Source organism: Astyanax mexicanus, chromosome 1, assembly GCF_023375975.1.
Source record: "Astyanax mexicanus isolate ESR-SI-001 chromosome 1, AstMex3_surface, whole genome shotgun sequence".
Classification (NCBI taxonomy): Eukaryota; Metazoa; Chordata; class Actinopteri; order Characiformes; family Acestrorhamphidae; genus Astyanax; species Astyanax mexicanus.
Window position 1 is genome coordinate 60,051,018 of NC_064408.1, and position 18,241 is coordinate 60,069,258.

The window sequence follows — 18,241 nt, forward strand, 5'->3', positions numbered from 1 at the left end:
GGACAGAAGGACAGGGATAATAGAACACAGGCTCAACCTGAACCTGTCCTTCTAAAAGAGTGCTTCTCTCTCTCTTCTTTCTCTCACTCTTTCTATATTATCTCTTCTCTATCTCTTTCTTTATTCTCTCTCTCTTTATTCTCTCTTTCTCTTTCTTAATTCTCTTCCTCTTTCTTTGTTCTCTCTCCCTTTGTCTCTCTCTCCTCTGCACACTTCTCTGATAGAATTCATCAGGGTGACATCATCCAGGGTGCGAGAGAGCAGCTGAGGAGCACATCAATGAGGGGTTGCGCTGTTACCCTGCATCCCACATCCACCCCACCACACACACACACACACACACACACACATAATTACTCATTCTGTCTAAGCGCTGCTACACTATAAAAAAAATAGGTATATTACAGTTTTTCTCAATTGCCAAGACATTTCTTGAAAGCATGTCTCTAAACTGTAAACACAAAATTTTCAAATACAATCACAAAACAGTTTAAACAGTGTTTTAAAAAGCAAACTATGATGTCAGATCAGACCCCGAAAAACACTACTGAACAGTCATAACATACAACATAGAAAAAAAGCAATTTTCTGTTTTCTGAATCTTCGGACTATGGTGGACACAGTGAGCTTAGGTTGGGCTGAACACGAAGTCCCGCTTCCCTCATTGTCAAACCGTGGGCTAGAACATGCTCTATGACAGTTGCCCAAATTTCATCTGAAATAATTGTTGCTTGTTTCATACCTCCTCTACCCTCTCTTCATCATCTTCCACTTTTTAATCTTACTCTACCTCTCTGATTGTTTCTGCCATAGTGACCCGTCCTTGTACTAGCTTATATTGGTTTATTCACATCCGTAGACACATGTGGGTGATTCTCACGAAAAACAGATTTAAAAGGGTTCACACTTGAAAAATTTCAAAAGGCATTTAAATATAAAATTTCTTTTTGTTATGCAAGACTAGGGTCTGAACTTTTTAGAAATACTTTTTTTTTTAAATTTTATAATTTTTTTCTGTATATTTTGCACCATTTTAGTCAGTCAGAGCACACACATTCTCAGTACCGCAACATGATAACACAGAACAGATATGGTTTAAAAGTTACACATTTGTTACTTTTTAAATAGATATTATTAACAGTTGTGCTCATATGTGTATATAACCCAGAAAATATTATATTTATAAGTTTCCCATTTTTTTTTATTTTATGATTTGTCTCATTACCGCAACAGATTTCATGATTCATGTCCTGTCTTTTCAGGATATTTAACTGAAAAATTACATGTATAATTTCTTATTTAGTACAGATGACCTATGAAGAAATACAATTTATCCAAATACCATTATAAACTAGAATTTGTTTTATAACAGTAAAATAATTAGTAAATAAATATGTGTTGCGGTAAAGAGAATGGTGTTTCGGTAAAGAGAGTCAATGTTTCGGTAAAGAGAGTCATTACAAGGATTCCTACTTAATTAACAATAACACTTTACACAACAAACACAGAGTGTGAATGCTGTGAATAAATAACAAATTCTAATGATGTACTTCTTGAGTTTTGTATGGAGTAGTAATATTGAACAAAATGTGGTATTTGCTGTTGAAAATTATTCTCAGTAAGACTCAAGCTGTGAAAATATCCTATTTTGAACTGTGTATTTTAATAAAACAAATTTCAACATACATCATTAGACATAAATTCCTTAAAACTTTAAACATCACTGTATAACTAAATTGAAATGGAATGTTTAAATACAAAATAAGTAATTCAACATCTCATAAAACAACTTTTTTATTAAGTATTAATTTCATGACAGATATAAACATCAATGTACAACTAAATTGAAATTAAATATTTAAGTATGAAACAAGCAATTCAACATCTCATTAAACATCTTTGTATTAAGCATTAATCTCATGAAAAATGTAAACATCAATGTGCAACTAAATTAAAATTAAAGATAAAATTAAAGAAAGTTGTTTAATGAAATGTATATATGTGTGTATATATATAAATTTCATATATATAATATATACATTTCATGAAACAACTTTTATTGTTATAAACTGTTAATAAAGGTTGTTTCATAAAATGTGTATATATATATATATATATATATATATATATATATATATATATATATACATATAAACAGTTTATAACAATAAAAGTTTATAAAAATAAATTTCATGAAACAACCTTTATTAAGAGTTTATAACAATAAAAGATGTTTCATGAAATGTATATATTATATATATGAAAATTATATATTATATATATATATATATATATATTATTATTATTTTTATATATTATTTTTATATCTTATGCGGAAGTTATATGGGTGTCACTGCCCTGCTACATAAATCTGTTTTCTATCTGAAATTGCATCATGTATTGTTTTATATATTGTTTATTATAAGTAAATAAAGGCTTTTTTATGAAACAATATATATATATATATATATATATATATATATATATATATATATATATATATAAGTTCATGTCACTTAAAACATTAATTTCTCTTTACCGCAACAGTGAATCTCTCTACCGCAACAGGCCTTAAATTGTTGCGGTGTATGAGAAGGCTGTTGCGGAGTATGAGGGACCTTAACCTTCTTTGATCTCTGTGGGGCCACCATGATGCCTGGCTAAACTTTTGCTAGCTTTTTGTATTTAGACTTTAAAAACCTTAAAAATTCCTAAAACACAATAACATTTTCATTTTTTTAAACATTAAAAACTAGCTGTTTCGGTAATGAGAAACAAAAAGTTGTGTATGCTCGCTGACAACCAAGTTTTTAACATTTATCTGGAGAGGTATAAAATTAGGTGCTTACCTGGTAGCCATCTTGGGTGTCATACTAAAAGGTGTCCCCCCTCTCAAAATGGCTGTTTTTTTTCTGTTCCTTGTGGTCTTAAATGGTGCTTGAAAATTGTTGCGGAGGCTGAGAACATTGGTTCTGACCAAAGTTATTTTTCTAAATATTTTCTTTTCTTTTACCAATGAATTCCAAGTAATACATTTTTATTGACTGTAACAATTTACTTTATGAGATACATTTAAGTTTTTTATTATTTATTTATTTTAAATATTAAAATTGTGTAATTGAAGAGCCGAGATTCAGCAATGGACGCGTTGCGGTACTGAGAATTTCACACTAAATTATAAAAAATACATAATTTAAAATATCACAATGTCTACTTTTAATCACTTCCAATATAGCCTTTGATGAGATGTTTATAAACCAGTGTTTCCCAAATTGATAGCATTTACCTGTTCATCACACTCCTTAATGCCACCTCATTAGTCTGATTTCGTGAGAATCACACATGTGTGTCAATTTTGAGCTGCTGCATTTACGCTGAGAGTTTTTCCTTTTGCTACCTGTGCTTACCATTATGCAGCCTAAGTGCATCACAGTGCAAAATATGTTTTAGTGGGTGGGCAAGTTGTGTCTAACTAGGTGAAAATGGCTTAACGTTCTGCCAAAAGGGTGACCACTTCAATAAATTCAGAATTCAGGGCACTGAGAATATGGTTTAGACAGCAGGGTTAAGTGTTTTGTTATATTTCTAAAAAGTCACTTTTCTCTTATTCATTTAATATACTATGGGCTAAAACAATGGTGTGTCTTCATTGGAGATATGCAGCCCATCCTTCCACTTCCACAGCATTATAATAAAATGTAATTCAGATTTGGACATACAGGTGAAGCCCCATGCCAAATGAAACACTACACTGTATGCCATTTTAGAAACCTTTAACAGTGTCTACAGTGAGGAGAAACATAGTTTGTCACTTCTGCATTGCAGGCACAGCCTTCGTCACTGTCTCACACCTCCTTAAGAGTCAGACTAACAGTCTTTGGCAAGTGAGAGCAGAACAGTGAAACTGCCACCATGTATAAGTGGATAGTCTCAGACATTCTGGAGATGCTGTGTCGCATTAACTGGAGGTACATTCACTGACCTGCCAGTTTAACAGTTTCCCTTGTATTTTTCAAAACGTCATCCTTTACTGCAGTAACAGCCTCTACTTAACTGGGAAGGGTTAACACTAGGGATCCTATCTTAAGAACTGCATAAGGCCCATTGTGATGCTTATTGCTATCTTACACCTGGCAAACAGTCTATTTTCATTGTTTTAAAAGCGACAGATCTTACAAATATATTTACACTGATGGGTGTGGTGGGCTGGAAGTGAGGTGTGTTCAGGTATGTTTCTGGTGTATTGCTATCTTGGTAATGGAACACACAGGTACACCACTGACTGAATACAACCTAGACAACAGTCAACAGTCTGACGTTCATTGCTATCATGGCAACACAGGTCTCTGTTGGGAAGCGCAGAAGCACTGCGCCATTAAAATATCAATCCATCAAAGTTAGAGTTAGAGGTGACTCTTAAAGGTAATGGCAAGAGACACACTTAATGGTTTATTTTATTAATTAATAAAATACGTATGTGGCTTTTGCGAGTTTCGAGTTGTCACACTCTACATCAAGCTGCACAGTGCGTAGATGATGGCGCACCCATAGATCACTAAAATAGGGCCCTAAATGATAAAAAAAATATTTCTGTGAGGTTTTTATTGCTTTCTGACACACGTTAGGATATTAACAAGGTCAGGTAAAAATGTCGGAAAATGTTTCTGTCCAGATAAATATTAGTTGGTTCCCCTGAGAGAAGCTTGGTCCTTCCAGATGTATATCTTTAAAAAAATGCATTTATAATCACTGTAGAAACAGGGATATTAGAATTTGGTCACAACATAACTGTCTTACAAAATAACTACTGGAGTTATGATGGGATGTCTATCCAACTTTAAATGTGCAATAAAATGTTGTACATTTATGGTCAAGGTGATAAAAGGTAATGTTCTCTGTGTCCTGTTCTCCAGTGACAGTACATGCACTTTAAAATGATATTTTTCTGTACTGCAGTAGTACTGTAGAGAGATCCACTGAGCTAGTCAATAAATCAGTGTTGGCAGGACAGACCAGGCCCAGATTTGCACCAAAAAAACTTCCTGTGTGCTACATTTTTAAATGTCCCCCGAAGAAATAAAAATGTTCAGAAAAGGTAGAGATTTTCTTTTTAAACATAATTGCAAACTGAGAAACAAAAAAAAATTAGCATGTTTTTTCACAGTGAATACCATGCCTTAAAGGATTATTGAATGGAGCTCTATCACTCCAGAGAACACATATTTCCATTGCTCCACAGCCCACTGCTGGGGGGCTTTTTTTGGGGAGATTATACAAGCTGTGCGTGCGCAATTGAACACCTGTTCCAGCAATGTGTAAACCTTGAAGAAGCTGTTATATACATACTTTTGGACATACCATATACATGCACGCATATTGCAGATTTTTGTCTCCTGAAAGAACAACAACATGGTGTGTGATAAAGCTTTAGAATGTGTAACAAGAATCAACACATTCATCAATTAATTAACACAGTCCATCATTTTAGGTGCAGACCTTGTCCTTGCTGTTATTCCACTAAACATATTTACATTTCTCTAATCCTTAAACTGCCAATTGGTTGTAAATGCTAAATGAAAACAATCCACCAACACACATATTTATCTCTGCCAGTTGCATCTTAATCTCTGAGAAGCTCTGATATTCTTCTTGAGAGCTCTGGTAAACAGGCTGTTTACCAGCAGCAGCTTGTTTTCACCATATGTGTCAGTGTGGTGAATGTGGAGGTGGGTTTTGCCATGAGCTCACAGAGCGAACAGAAATGAGCAACCACACAAACTGAGCCAATTAAAAAAAAAACAACCCACAAACCCATTCTTCTTTAATTCTGTACTGAGTTTTATATTCCTATCATTATAACTGAAGAGTCTCTGAACGCATACTGGGAACCACAGAAGATTTTTAAAATGCTAAAAATTGAATATAAATTTGACAGGATGGAAAAAATACATTTTGTTTTAGAAATGTATTGTTGGATCTATGCAGCTGAACAAAGGAATATAAATACAGTTTCTACATTTACAGTTTTCAGTGTGCCATCTTCCCCCACACAGAATTTCTATTAAATAATTCAAATATTTTGTGAAATACCCCTCCCCATACCAGCACAGACCCCCACAGAGCCACACAAAGAATTAGCACATCTTTCACCACTCCACATGCCTCCCCTCTACCTCTCTTTATATTTCTTACTGTCTGTTTCTTTACCACTTTCTCCTCTTCCAGTCTCTCTCTTTCTGCATCCTACTCTACCCCGCTCCCTCTTGTATTCCCTCTCTCCACATTGTCCTCTTTTTCCCTATCTCTACCTTTTGTCATTTGTCCCCCCTCTTCTTCATGTCCTCTAGTCCTCTCTCTTTTTCTCTTATCCTCCTGTTCCCCCATTTTTGTAATTTTGTCCCATTTCCTTCCCCTTTCTCTTCCACTCGGGGGAACTTGTCCCCTCTCTATCCTTTTAGTCATTTGTTCACTGTCTGTCCTTTCTATGATCTTGGTCCCTATTGTTTACACTGGTTACATTGATCTTGGTCCTATTGTTACTTTTCTGTTTTGTTATTTGTCCCCTTTCTTATTCTTGTATCATCTTGTCCCCTCTATCTCCCTTTGTCCTATTGTCCCCTTTCTATATTTTTATTGTCTTGTCCCCACTCTCCCCCGTTCTTGGAAATGTGTCACCTATCTTTTCTTCTTGTCCTCTTGTCCCCTATTTCATCCCATCCTGTCATCTTGTTCCCTCTATTCCTCCTCTTGTTCTTAAGTTTCTCTCTCCTTCTTGTCCTCATGTCCTCTCTTTACCTCTTTTCTGTGTCTTGTTGTCCCCTCTATCTCTTTATCTCTCACTAACTCACAGTTTTTTCTTCCTGTCCTACTACCGCTCTGTCTCTACTTGTTTCCTCCCTTGACTTCTTGCTCAATTTCTTGTAATGTATTGTTATCCATGATATATATATATGTATATGCACACTACCAGTTTGGACACACCTTCTCATTCTTTCTTTTTTTTCTTTCTTTCTTTCTTTTTTATTTCTGTCCAATAATGGTGAAGAAATAAAAATAATTAAGTGACACATATGGAATTATGTAGAAAAAATAAAAAAGTGTTTGGCCTCTACAACATCCTGATCTAAAAACAAAAGACAAACAGAGATGGGTGATTTGGGTTGAGCTGGACCACAGCATGAAGGACAAGAATATATATATATATATATATATATGAATGTCATGAAAATGCAACAAATGAAATAAATGTACGGTGTGTGTGTGTGTGTGTGTGTGTGTGTGTGTGTGTGTGTGTGTGTGTGAGCGTGTTCCAAATATTTCTCTCCATCTCTCTCACCCCCACCATCTCCCATATCCATCATTTGAAGGGGAGATGGGAGCTCCACCAATGGCAGTGCCGGGAGGTGATGTCATGCTTTAGGAGTGGTACTGCTGCCGATGCTGCTGAGCTCCTGTATCCGAGGAGCAGCAGATACTGAGAGAAACCACTATAAAGAGAGAGAGGCATAGAGACACTGAGGGAGGCAGAACGAGAGAGAGAGAGAGAGAGAGAGAGACAGAGAGAGGGAAGGCAGGATAAGGACTACGTATATTTCTGGGGAGAGAAGGTGAGTCTGCGTCTTCGGCTGAGATGAGATGATCTTACACAGAGCTGTTTTGACTGCGTTTGTTCTTGATCTGTGCTGATCTATGATAGACTCTAGCTGTAGGACTGATGCGCTGCATTAGAGGTTATGAGGAACTCAGTGACTGTTCGTGGCCTGTTTTCATTGGTCAGTGGAGGTGCATGCTGTTTCGTGTGTGGGTTATGTAAAAGTGAATGCTTGTGCTTTGAGGCAGAGCGTACGTATGAATATGAATCTGTTGTATGACATAATGGAGTGGGGTGTCAATCAAAGGATGTGATGTGTGATGTTAATGTAAACAAACTGCCTTATCAATTTGGGTTTTATATGTAATTAGGATTTCTGTATTAGGAGGATGCAACTGTAGAATGATGTTCATTTGTGTGCCATTTTGGGGCAGAGGTTGATAAAAAGAGTGATATATTTTGGTCTCAAATTTCAACCAATTGCAGATATTGCTTGTGATGCGAAGTTGTGACACAATTAACCTCTAAGGACTAACCTCCTCTGCCATACCATTGACAAACTGTAAATAAACAGCCACGTCTGCAGGAAGTGGGTATTGATCGGAACACTGGGTGTGTTTGAGAAGCTGGACAAGGTTAGAGTCCGTGTGTTTTTGTGTATATGACAATGCAGGCAAATCACACCACAAACAAAAGGTCAAAAAACACCACAGAAAAAGTAACCTACCTTGTCAAAAGCAACAATATGGTTCCAAAAATGTCTAAGAGTGCTGTTTATATTTTACAAATATATTTTTAAGTATTCCATTTGTTTAATACGAAATAAACTTCTTTTTTTTGCTGTGGTTTAAGGTTTAGTATTAGTGTAACAAATGTTAGAACTACAATATGATACTTCCTGCTATCTATATATCTATCTATCTGTCTGTCTGTCTATCTGTCTGTCTATCTATCTATCATACATGTAACTTTTTTAAACATGTTTAACATTGAAAGCATGTGTTTGTTAGTGTGTTGGAGTAATGGGTCAGGGTCAGTCTCTGAGTGGTCTCTCTCTGCAGGGAGCGTGTCACCATTACCCACAATTACATGGCGAGGCGCAGTGGCCGCCCATGGCTCCCGAGCATTTGATAGAGTGGCATATTCTCGCCGTGTCAAACAGGCCATGCTGCTCACTTTCATTAGGATCAAATGCCTGCTGTGAAATCCCATTTAGAGCTGATATCAGAGAAGATGGCTTATTTGTGTTCCTGCGTACTTTCAGGCTCTCTATCAGCAGGGCAGTGTAAACACTGGAGAGGCCATGTCCTAACGTCCCTCATCTGAATTCATGTCACTCCTGCACCAAGTGTCAGCTCAAAATCACAATAGGGCCACTCACTCCCAGACAGTCGACATCTGTTTGATGGGGAACATAAAACCCACTGTAGTGTTAACACTTAAATGCTACTTTAATTGTGATGTACATTTTATCTTGATAAAACTTTAATATACAAATTTAATTTTTGCACTATGAGAAATATGTTGACTCATAGTCACAGCTATATATATATTTATTTAACATTAAAAGGCACTTACAATGACCAGAGTAGAGTATAGCTCTTGGTTTATATGACCTAGGATTTACAGACACAGCTTTTACATGTTTTTGTCATTTCTTAATTATTACAATTGTTAATTATTACATTATTTCTTAAATATAACCAGCACTCAGGGTAAAAGCTAGCATGTTTTCTTTCTCCAAGTCGCGTTAAACTACCCGGCTGCATTTAACTGAACTGCTGCTTATGCAATGTGAATGAACAGCTAAACAAGCTTGGAGGAGAACACTAACTCTATGGTTCTGTTATATCAGCTAACAGATGTTTGCATTAGAAAGCATTACACTGCGTGAAGGGCAAGGGAGGGGCATCCTACTCCTACATCCCACAGAAAGCAAGGCCAGTCATGTTCTCTGTGACTCCTCGGGAATTGAACTGTCACTCTTTCTATGATATATTTTCTATAGGGCCAGTGCTTTAATGTCTGTGCCTCTCAGAAGCTGTTTAACTGTTTCAAACCAAATTCAAAGTAATTCTGATTTCATATCTAAAAACAAGAGAACTTCAGCTGCAGTGAGTCAGACAAACCAATTGTTGTTAGAATAAGTGCTGCTGAGTAATGTGAATAATACCAACATGCTCAAATGCGTAAATGAAAATGAAAACATTATATTTTGGTGAATACACATCCAATGTAATATTAATCTAATTCAGATTTTTAAAATTATTTGGGCCCTGTCTTTTCTCAGAGATATCATCGCTCTCTAAAAGCATGTATCTCCAAAATGGTGACTTTACAGGAGAAGGCAAACCTGTTCTTTAGTTTTGATAAAAATGTTTTAAGCTCTGCTCGTCCAGAATTAATATACAGATGTTGAAACTAAAAGTAATTGAGATACATGCTTTTTATTAGATAACAGCGATATGTAATTTAGTTTACTTTTTTAAGAGCTGACACTTACTGAGTAGAATGCAGAGTAAGTTTATGATTTGATATCCATATCTCTCTCTGTTTCTCTCTCTTTATCTCTTTCCTTTTATAGGATAAAAGCTGAGCGTTTGCGAATTTGCTCCTTACTGAGTGAGAAAGAAGAACAGACAGAATGACTCTGACAGGTATATTAAACCATTGACATCATCTTCATCTTAATGACCTGAACACTTTAAACCCGCCTTCTGACAACACAAAGTATTAAGAGCTGTTACTGAGCCACACTTCCAGTTCTACTGAAATTATGATTTTGTAGCTTTTCATGCCATGTGACTGTTCTTCCTGCACCCACAGCCTACCTAGAAAAGCTGAAGGAGCTCCCTCTAGTGTCCCGCTTCTGCATCTGCATCAGCACCATTCCTGCAGACCAGCAAGTGTACAAGGCTGAAGGTAAACAACAGAATATAGAGAACACATGCCAGACTTAATCAGTTGCTGACTAACGTCTACACATTCTAGCTGATCCATGTGGATTTTAATACTTTAGTCATGATCAGCGTGCCTTAAGGGAAAACCTGGCATAAAGTCCATTTTACACATTTGAACTCTTCCGCCAATTAACCATGTATTGGTCATTTCTCCCTCTTAAAAGAAATCAGTAAATCTTTATATTATGGATTTTATTTTTTACATTTTTCAGATTGATCATTTCATTTATTAATTATTTAATTATTTTTTTAAAACTGGCCCTGCGTAAAAAAATATTTTACTTTCAATTTCCGATCTCGAAAAGCAACACATGATGTGAAAACAGAGTCATTGACATCTATCAGGCTAGAAAAGGTAACAAAGTAATTTCTAAGGTTTGAGACTCCAGTGGACCACAGTGAGTTGTATATTCACAAATAGACAAATCATGAAACAATGATGAACCTTCCCAAAAGTGACCAGACTATCAAAATTACTCCAAAAGGGCATGGACAACTCATCCAGGAGGCCCCAAAAGAACCCAGAATAACACCTACAGAACTGCAGGTATCACTTCCCTCAGTTAAGTGAAATAATTTAAGAATAAGATAATAAGACTGGTCAAAAATGGCATCCATTTGAGAGTTCCAAGGCAAAAAACACTGCTAAGCAAAAAGATCACAAAAGAACAACTCACATTTACCAACAACCTATTGATGATCCCCAGGACTTTGAGTAAACTTCTTGGAAGGTGTGTGTCCTGTTACACCTAGTAACAAATAATTTCAGAAAAAGAACATCTTACTGAACGTAAAATATGGTGGTGGTAGTGTCTGAGATGGTCTGAGGCTGCTTTGCTGCATCCGGGTCTGGACAACTTAATGTAAAAAATGGAAGAAGGAATTTTGCTGTTTACCAGACAATCCTAAAGGAGAATGTTCGACCATCTGTTTGTGACCTCAAGCTCAGGTGTGCTTGGGTTCTGCAGCAGCACAATGATCCAAAACACACAAACAAGTCCACCTCTAAATAGTAAAAAAAAAAAAGGTTTTGAAGTGTCCTTGTCAAACCTAGTCAAGTTTGTTCGTGCTCAAAAACTTATTGCCAGTAATTAGTAAAGCTTGACTTCTGTTTCTCAAGTATTACACAAACAATTGTATTAGGTTTGGGGGCAAATACTTTTTTTCTCATAGGGCCATGTTGGTTTAAATAGATTGTTTCCCTTAAAAAATGTTCACTCAAATGTGATTGTTAATCTAAAAAATGTAAATATGATAAAGAGCCAAAACAAAAGAAATCTGTAGGGACTGCAAATTCTGTTTCACATTCTTTTTCACTGTATATGGTTATCTGTGAAACAAATATAGTCAGAATATTTGCAAACTGAAAGACAGCAAATCTGTCAATGGATTTTATCATTAAATAACGACTTCACATGTTTCATACTATAAAATCTGTCATACAGCAAGGATCTCTGTAACATTCTTAACTGGCCGATGACAAATCAGACAGCTAAATGTCACATATGGTTATTGCAATTTAAATAGTTTATATAGTCAACCAAAGCAAAGATTATTTGACTTAAGCTTGTAGTTAATTTATTCTTTTCAGTTTTTGTGGTAAGTCAGTTTACATATTTTGCTTTCGGCAAACTATCCCATTGAGCATCATCTAATGTGTATTTGAAATATAAATCTTGATTAGTGTTATTCCACTGCTCCTCTCCTAGACGCTGTAGACCTCAACTGGTGTGAGATTAAAGATGTGGAGGTGATTGAGCTGAACAAGCGAGCCTCTGGTCAGGCGTTTGAGGTGATCCTAAAGCCTCCATCATTCGATGGTCTACCTGAGCTGAATACCTCCATGCCCCATCGCAAGGACCCCTCACTGGAGGAGATCCAGAAGAAGCTGGAGGCTGCTGAGGAAAGACGAAAGGTTGGAATTCACACGTTTTTTTTTAACACACACATTATTTAATGTCCAGAACAGTAAAAGACCTGACACACATTGCTTTCATCCAGTGCCAGGAGGCAGAGCTGCTGAAGCACCTGGCGGAGAAAAGAGAGCACGAGAGGGAGGTCATCCAGAAGGCCTTTGAGGAGAACAACAACTTCATTAAGAATGCCAAGGAGAAGCTGGAGCAGAAAATGGAGGCCAACAAGGAGAATCGCGAGGCCTTGCTGGCAGCCATGCTGGAGAGGCTTCAGGAAAAGGTAACATTTATACATTTATAAATGTTGTACATTGTTGTATGTTTTATGTAATAACACACACTGAACATTCGACTTATAGGTCAGCCTTTGGATGAAGTACAGTTTGTGTTTAAGATGCTTTATTCCTTGTCAGTCTTGCGCACAGAACTTACCAGAATAATCTTGGTTGACAGATGACTCTTAAGCAAGCAATGATAGCTTGATTTACTCCTAACAGCACCACACTACTGTGACAGTGTCACTGCTGTGCTGAGCATGATCCCCCACCTAATGAATATTTGATCAACAGCTGTCCTGTGATCAGAAACTGAGCTAAAGTGAAAATCGTAGATGGGTGGTTAAATGAAATGACAGCACATGGGTTACAGCTACAAATCCTATCAGACCAAAATATGTGGAGTGTAAAAACACCTATTTTTGTTTAAGTTCCTTTGCCTTATGCAAGTATGGATTTCCTAATATCTCATCCAAACGTCTAAAATTAAATTATGTGAGTACTTAAAGCAACATTATGCAGGCAACTCTGCCCAACCCAGAGTAGCAAAGATAGGGATTTCATTTTCTTTATTACACATGCATCAAAATTATGCATATAAAAGTTATACAATGTGACTTTAATGGTCATTTTGACTGGGATTTGATGAAGAATGATCTGTGAAGTTACATATGTTTGAATGATTTTTATCAAGACTGATAAAAAAGACTTAAAAGTCTGTGCAACAAGAAATTATGGACAAAGGCGCTGTCGCTATGATCTGAGGTATTGTGTTCCTTATAATCCAAGGATCCTGCAGCCTACGCACAGGAGTCTGTTGGCTGATGTTTTAAAGCTGGTTCACTGCGTGTACATCAGAGACAACTGGCTATCCTGTTATGCTACATCAGCAGCAGATCAAAAAGATGTGTTGGCTGGCTTTACATATATTGGAGGAGGCATAGGGGAATTTCTACAGATTGACATTGGATAAGTAGCCTTCCAAATTTAAGTTTTAAAGAGATTTTACTTTTCAGGAGTCAAACATTTTAACATACAAACAGTTCTTTCATTTGTTCTTGAATTCCTTGAAGGACTTTTTAAACTAAAAAAGTGAAAGTAAAGGGTGTGTCTAATAAAGCAGACAGTGTCTGTAGAATGTCTATAATGTTCTTCCCACTTATGGAGATTCATATTGGCATGTGTTTTGTGACCCAAAAGTTTGCTCTCCCTCTGCATACGTAATTAGAATGAATATTGCATTAAGACGAGTTTGTTGTTGTGCTCTTTGCTTTCAACTATCCCTCACCCCCCTCCCCTCCCCCCAATTTGTTCATGAATATTAAATAAGCCAGGACTGTTTTCTCATGCTTTTAGGACAAGCACGCTGAAGAAGTGAGGAAGAATAAGGAGCTGAAGGAAGAAGCTTGTCGGTAAAGGAGTGAGTAGAGGAGGACTGCTTTGGCTTGCCAAAAGAAAAAAAAAACAAGATGTGGAGAGGGAACGAGGAGAATGAAGAATGTATGAAGCATTGGAGAGTCATGGACAATGCTATTATTGACTATTTGAAACACACTAAATCTTTTTTTGTGGGGTTTAACAATGTCAAAACTAAGTAATTTCATGAAAAAAGACCAAAAGATGCCTGTTTTCTTCTAGATGGCAATGCAAGGTGCACCCAAGCTCTAGTACTAAAGCGTGTACGGCAAAGAAAAAACGAAAGTTTGACAAACTGCAGTCTGAGCTAATGGTGTAGAGGACTGGTTGAAAAGAAATAATGAGGAAATTTTTAGGGCTACATCTGAGTCCAGTTGAGTGGAGATGTTAACCAAAAAAGAACAGAACCCACACATCGAAATAAGCTTTTCCTTCCCTCAAATCTATAGAGCCTAGCAAATTATAAGCTGTGCATGCTAATTCACAGATCAGTTGCTGGAGAATGAACACAAGCTTTGTCAATAAAATGCAGCATTTATAATGGATTCATTCACATTGCCTTTGACCTCTAAGGAGCATTAAGTCATGATAATCCATTTTGGGAGTCAGACTTTTTTTTGCCTTGTTGATTATTATGCGGCTCATAACTATTAGCCGGTTCAAAGTTAACTAAAGCTTAAAAACTTAAGCACAATCCAAAAGCACATAGCTAATAGTCTTTTCTTTGCATCATGCACGAATGACAGGTAAAAAACTGATCACGTCTCAGCGAAAATGTAGAGCAGTGACGTAGTAAGGGAGACTGAGAAGCTGCCACGGTATCAGATGGAAATGGTGCACTTTGTTCTGGCATGAAATTGTGTTTAATTCTTTGCGTCAGTCGTGTTCAATACTTGTACCTGTTAACTGCAAATGACTGAAGAGTGATTTATTTGTGTTCAAAAACTCAAGAAAAATGACATCTGTGATGAGAATGGATGTGAATTGGTCAGGAGGCACATTTGTATAAATTGGACCCCACCTGCTGCCTATGTTTGTGGTTGCCCTAAAGCCTAACTGTCTCTGTTTTGACATGGCCAGTAAAATCTTCTCTTGACCTAACAACCCATTTGTGATTTGTGTCTTTTTCAGCTCCATGTCTTTATGTGGAGTCAAAATAAGGAAGGTAGCTTAGAGGCTTTAAGTCAAGCACTGGAAAAGGAAAGGCACTGGAGTGGCTAGGTCTTAGTAAAGTTAATCTGTGAGTAAAATGATTAGCAATTCTCACCATAAACAGGACTGGCTAACCCTTAAAAACAGTGAACTCAGTATTTTTTCTTTATATAATTTTCAAAAAAATAGAAGGACATAAAATACATTGAATAGAAAGCCCTGGAACAACTAAAGTCATCAGACTTAATGCCTGATCATCAACTAGAGCCTGGGATACCATGAGGTTGGGTTTAAGAACCATTTGGAGTCATCAAATACCACTGGACAAGAATACAAGAAGACTTTGATTAGAGTTTCTACATACAGTGAATCAAACAAAAGTGACAAATCACAAATTTGATATTTAAGTCCACTGCTAAAAATAAAGGATATGTGGGTTTTTTGCAAACCATATAAAAATACTTTATACTCTATTTATTTATGCGCTATTGTAGAGAAAAGAATCAGTCAGTTGTGTTTAATACTAGTGAAAAAAAAAATCTTCTAAAATGCTTTGAAATAGAAGTATTTTATAAAGGCTTTAAAAATTACTTTGATGCATGGAGGACTGCGCTACAATCCTTATGTAACAGAAACAACACAACAAATTTCATAACTTATATTTTATTTATTTCTAGAAAACAGGTCGGAACTAGTTATTTGTACCATAAAACATACAATTAAAGCATTTTAAATTTAAAGCAAATTAAATTTAAAGAGCTGTAGAAGCTGTGGAAGCTCTAACCCACCACTCCTACATTCTCTAAATAAGATCACATGATCACTGTCCTGTGATGCTCTCAGGATGTTCAGTATATGTCATTTAGGTTCTTCATAAGTTAAAGTAGCACAGTAAGGTTTACACAGATTTTAAAGCGTCTGTGACACATAAATCAGCATGGACTCTTTTAAATTGAAATCTATTCACAACATGTCAGACCTTGATCCTTGGCTGTTAGTACAGATTCATATAAGGTTCCAAAATATGCTAAACACACTGCTGCCAAAGCCTTGACTGGTGCTATGTATAAGCAATAAATACAGTCTGATATACTGTAGAGGACAGAAGTCCTCTAGAAGCTACGTTGTTACATTTCACCGTACCAGAAACAGCAGTATTACTCCTTCTGAGAAATGACAAAGGGTTTAACACATGTGCAGCCCACACTGACATTCATTGTCTCCAGCTGGAAGTAGTATGAATTATTATCGCCCTTCATTCTCTTGAGCACCAGGATCTGGTAGTAGATAGGTTTAGATTTTAGCCCAATGTCTTCGTGTCCATCTTTGGTCATACAGCCTGTTTTCTTACACTTTGCCTGAAAGATGCGGCTAGGGATGCGGGATTCATCATAATATTCTCTGGAATGAGAGAGAAACACTTTTATTCTCATTCTACACAATAATAATAGAAAAAAAAACATTGTAGCACTGGAATAGCCTAAATATTATTGACAGGAAATATATTGACAGGGGTGATGCATCTCAGTTGTTTGAAATGGTGAGCACGTATTGATCAATGTATACATTGCATGTAGGAGCAGAAAAAAGCCTGTAGTGATCTGAAATTCAACAGTCACTTCAAATTCATACTTCACAGGTCTGCTGTAAAGCAGGTACTATTTTAGTAGTGGAGATTTGTTATCTACACAGAGAATGTATTTAAATTAAATTATAGTAAAGTCAGTCTAATTGCCATCATGGTGCAAAACAGATGAGTACTGGTGGTACTCAGTTCAGATGCATTTTGGATACAGGGATGTGTCTTCATCATATAAAACATACTCACTCATATGTCCAGGGTGAGATGGAGCGATCTGGAGCTACGGGGCTGGAATCTGTAAAGTGTATCACAGCAGGGTCCACAGTGATGCAGAGTTTCCTCGCCTTCCCTCGACAGCCCTTATTTTGTTTTTTCTGCACAGCTGGAGCCTTACACTTTCCTTTCTTTTTACCACCGCTACTCTGTGCAGAAGAGCAGACTTCTCCCAGCAACACCACCACCAAGCCAAGCACCAGCACAGTCCTGAAAAACTGAAGAAAACACTCAAATGGAGAGCGTGAAGCAAAGGTACAAAAATCAGAAAGGTAGCTCAGAGGCCTCAAGCCAAGACACTGGTGTGTTAGTACATCATGAGGTCAACCTGTTAGAAAAGTAGTTAGCAATTCTCTCCATAAGCAGAACTGGCTAACCCTAATAAATAGTAAATTCAGCTAGTTTGTTGGTATAATGTAAAGGAAAAAATTTGAATAAAAATCTGAAGAGAAGATTAATATAAAGAATCAAAGCCAAGGGAAAAAAGAGATGATTAAAATAAAAAGAGACGCAAAGAGAAAAGAAGATTGATTAGGAGAAGTAAAGCCAAGAGAGAAGATGAAATCATTAAAATAAAGAAAAAAGGAGAAGAAGAAAAAAGAAGATTAAAATAAGAAGAGGTGGAAAGATAAGAGAAAGAATAATTAAATTAAAGTAGAAAGAAGTAAAAAAAGAGATGAGTAAAACAAAGAAAAGAATAGGGTAAAATAGAGAGAAGACATAAGAGGAGAAAAGTACAGTAGAGAAGAGAATATTAAAATAGCAAGGAAAAGAGAGAAGGAGAGATCATTTAATTGATACAACAAACTTTCCAGTATAGTTTAAAAAAACTAACCGTTGAGAGCTGCATCCTCTGAGAATGTGATTCGCTGTTAATTCACAGTTGATGCTCTGGTCCTTCCTCTCAGTGTATCTCTACTCCATTCAATGAGGGCTTCAGAAGTCCCCACTGCTATATATACAGGGTCACATGCGTTAACTGAGTTGTATTTCCTCCCCCTGACACAGTTAAAAAAAAAAACAGCAGACAGCAGTCTGCTACATTTAAACACACGGGTATGTGAAAAAGCATGAACCAG

The 18,241-nt window shown here is 36.5% G+C and overlaps 3 protein-coding genes across 3 annotated transcripts in view; 1 reads left to right on the plus strand and 2 right to left on the minus strand.

The window, feature by feature from the left end:
• Window positions 1–18,241, minus strand: part of ankef1a (ankyrin repeat and EF-hand domain containing 1a) — a 257,727-nt gene that overhangs the window by 84,131 nt on the left and 155,355 nt on the right. The gene's annotated exons all lie outside the window — the stretch shown is intronic.
• On the plus strand, window positions 7,428–15,259 carry stmn4 (stathmin-like 4). Its single transcript, XM_007245351.4, has 6 exons — window positions 7,428–7,607; window positions 10,176–10,248; window positions 10,418–10,513; window positions 12,261–12,466; window positions 12,553–12,744; window positions 14,096–15,259. Exons 2-6 carry the CDS (start codon window positions 10,236–10,238, stop codon window positions 14,153–14,155), a joined length of 567 nt encoding a protein of 188 aa, XP_007245413.1. The 5' UTR covers window positions 7,428–7,607; window positions 10,176–10,235; the 3' UTR covers window positions 14,156–15,259.
• il17a/f3 (interleukin 17a/f3) lies at window positions 15,796–18,117 on the minus strand. Its single transcript, XM_007245350.4, has 3 exons — window positions 17,998–18,117; window positions 17,136–17,380; window positions 15,796–16,708 (listed from the first exon to the last, which is right to left on the minus strand). The coding sequence occupies exons 1-3, from the start codon at window positions 18,010–18,012 to the stop codon at window positions 16,465–16,467; spliced, it is 504 nt and encodes a 167-aa protein (XP_007245412.3). The 5' UTR covers window positions 18,013–18,117; the 3' UTR covers window positions 15,796–16,464.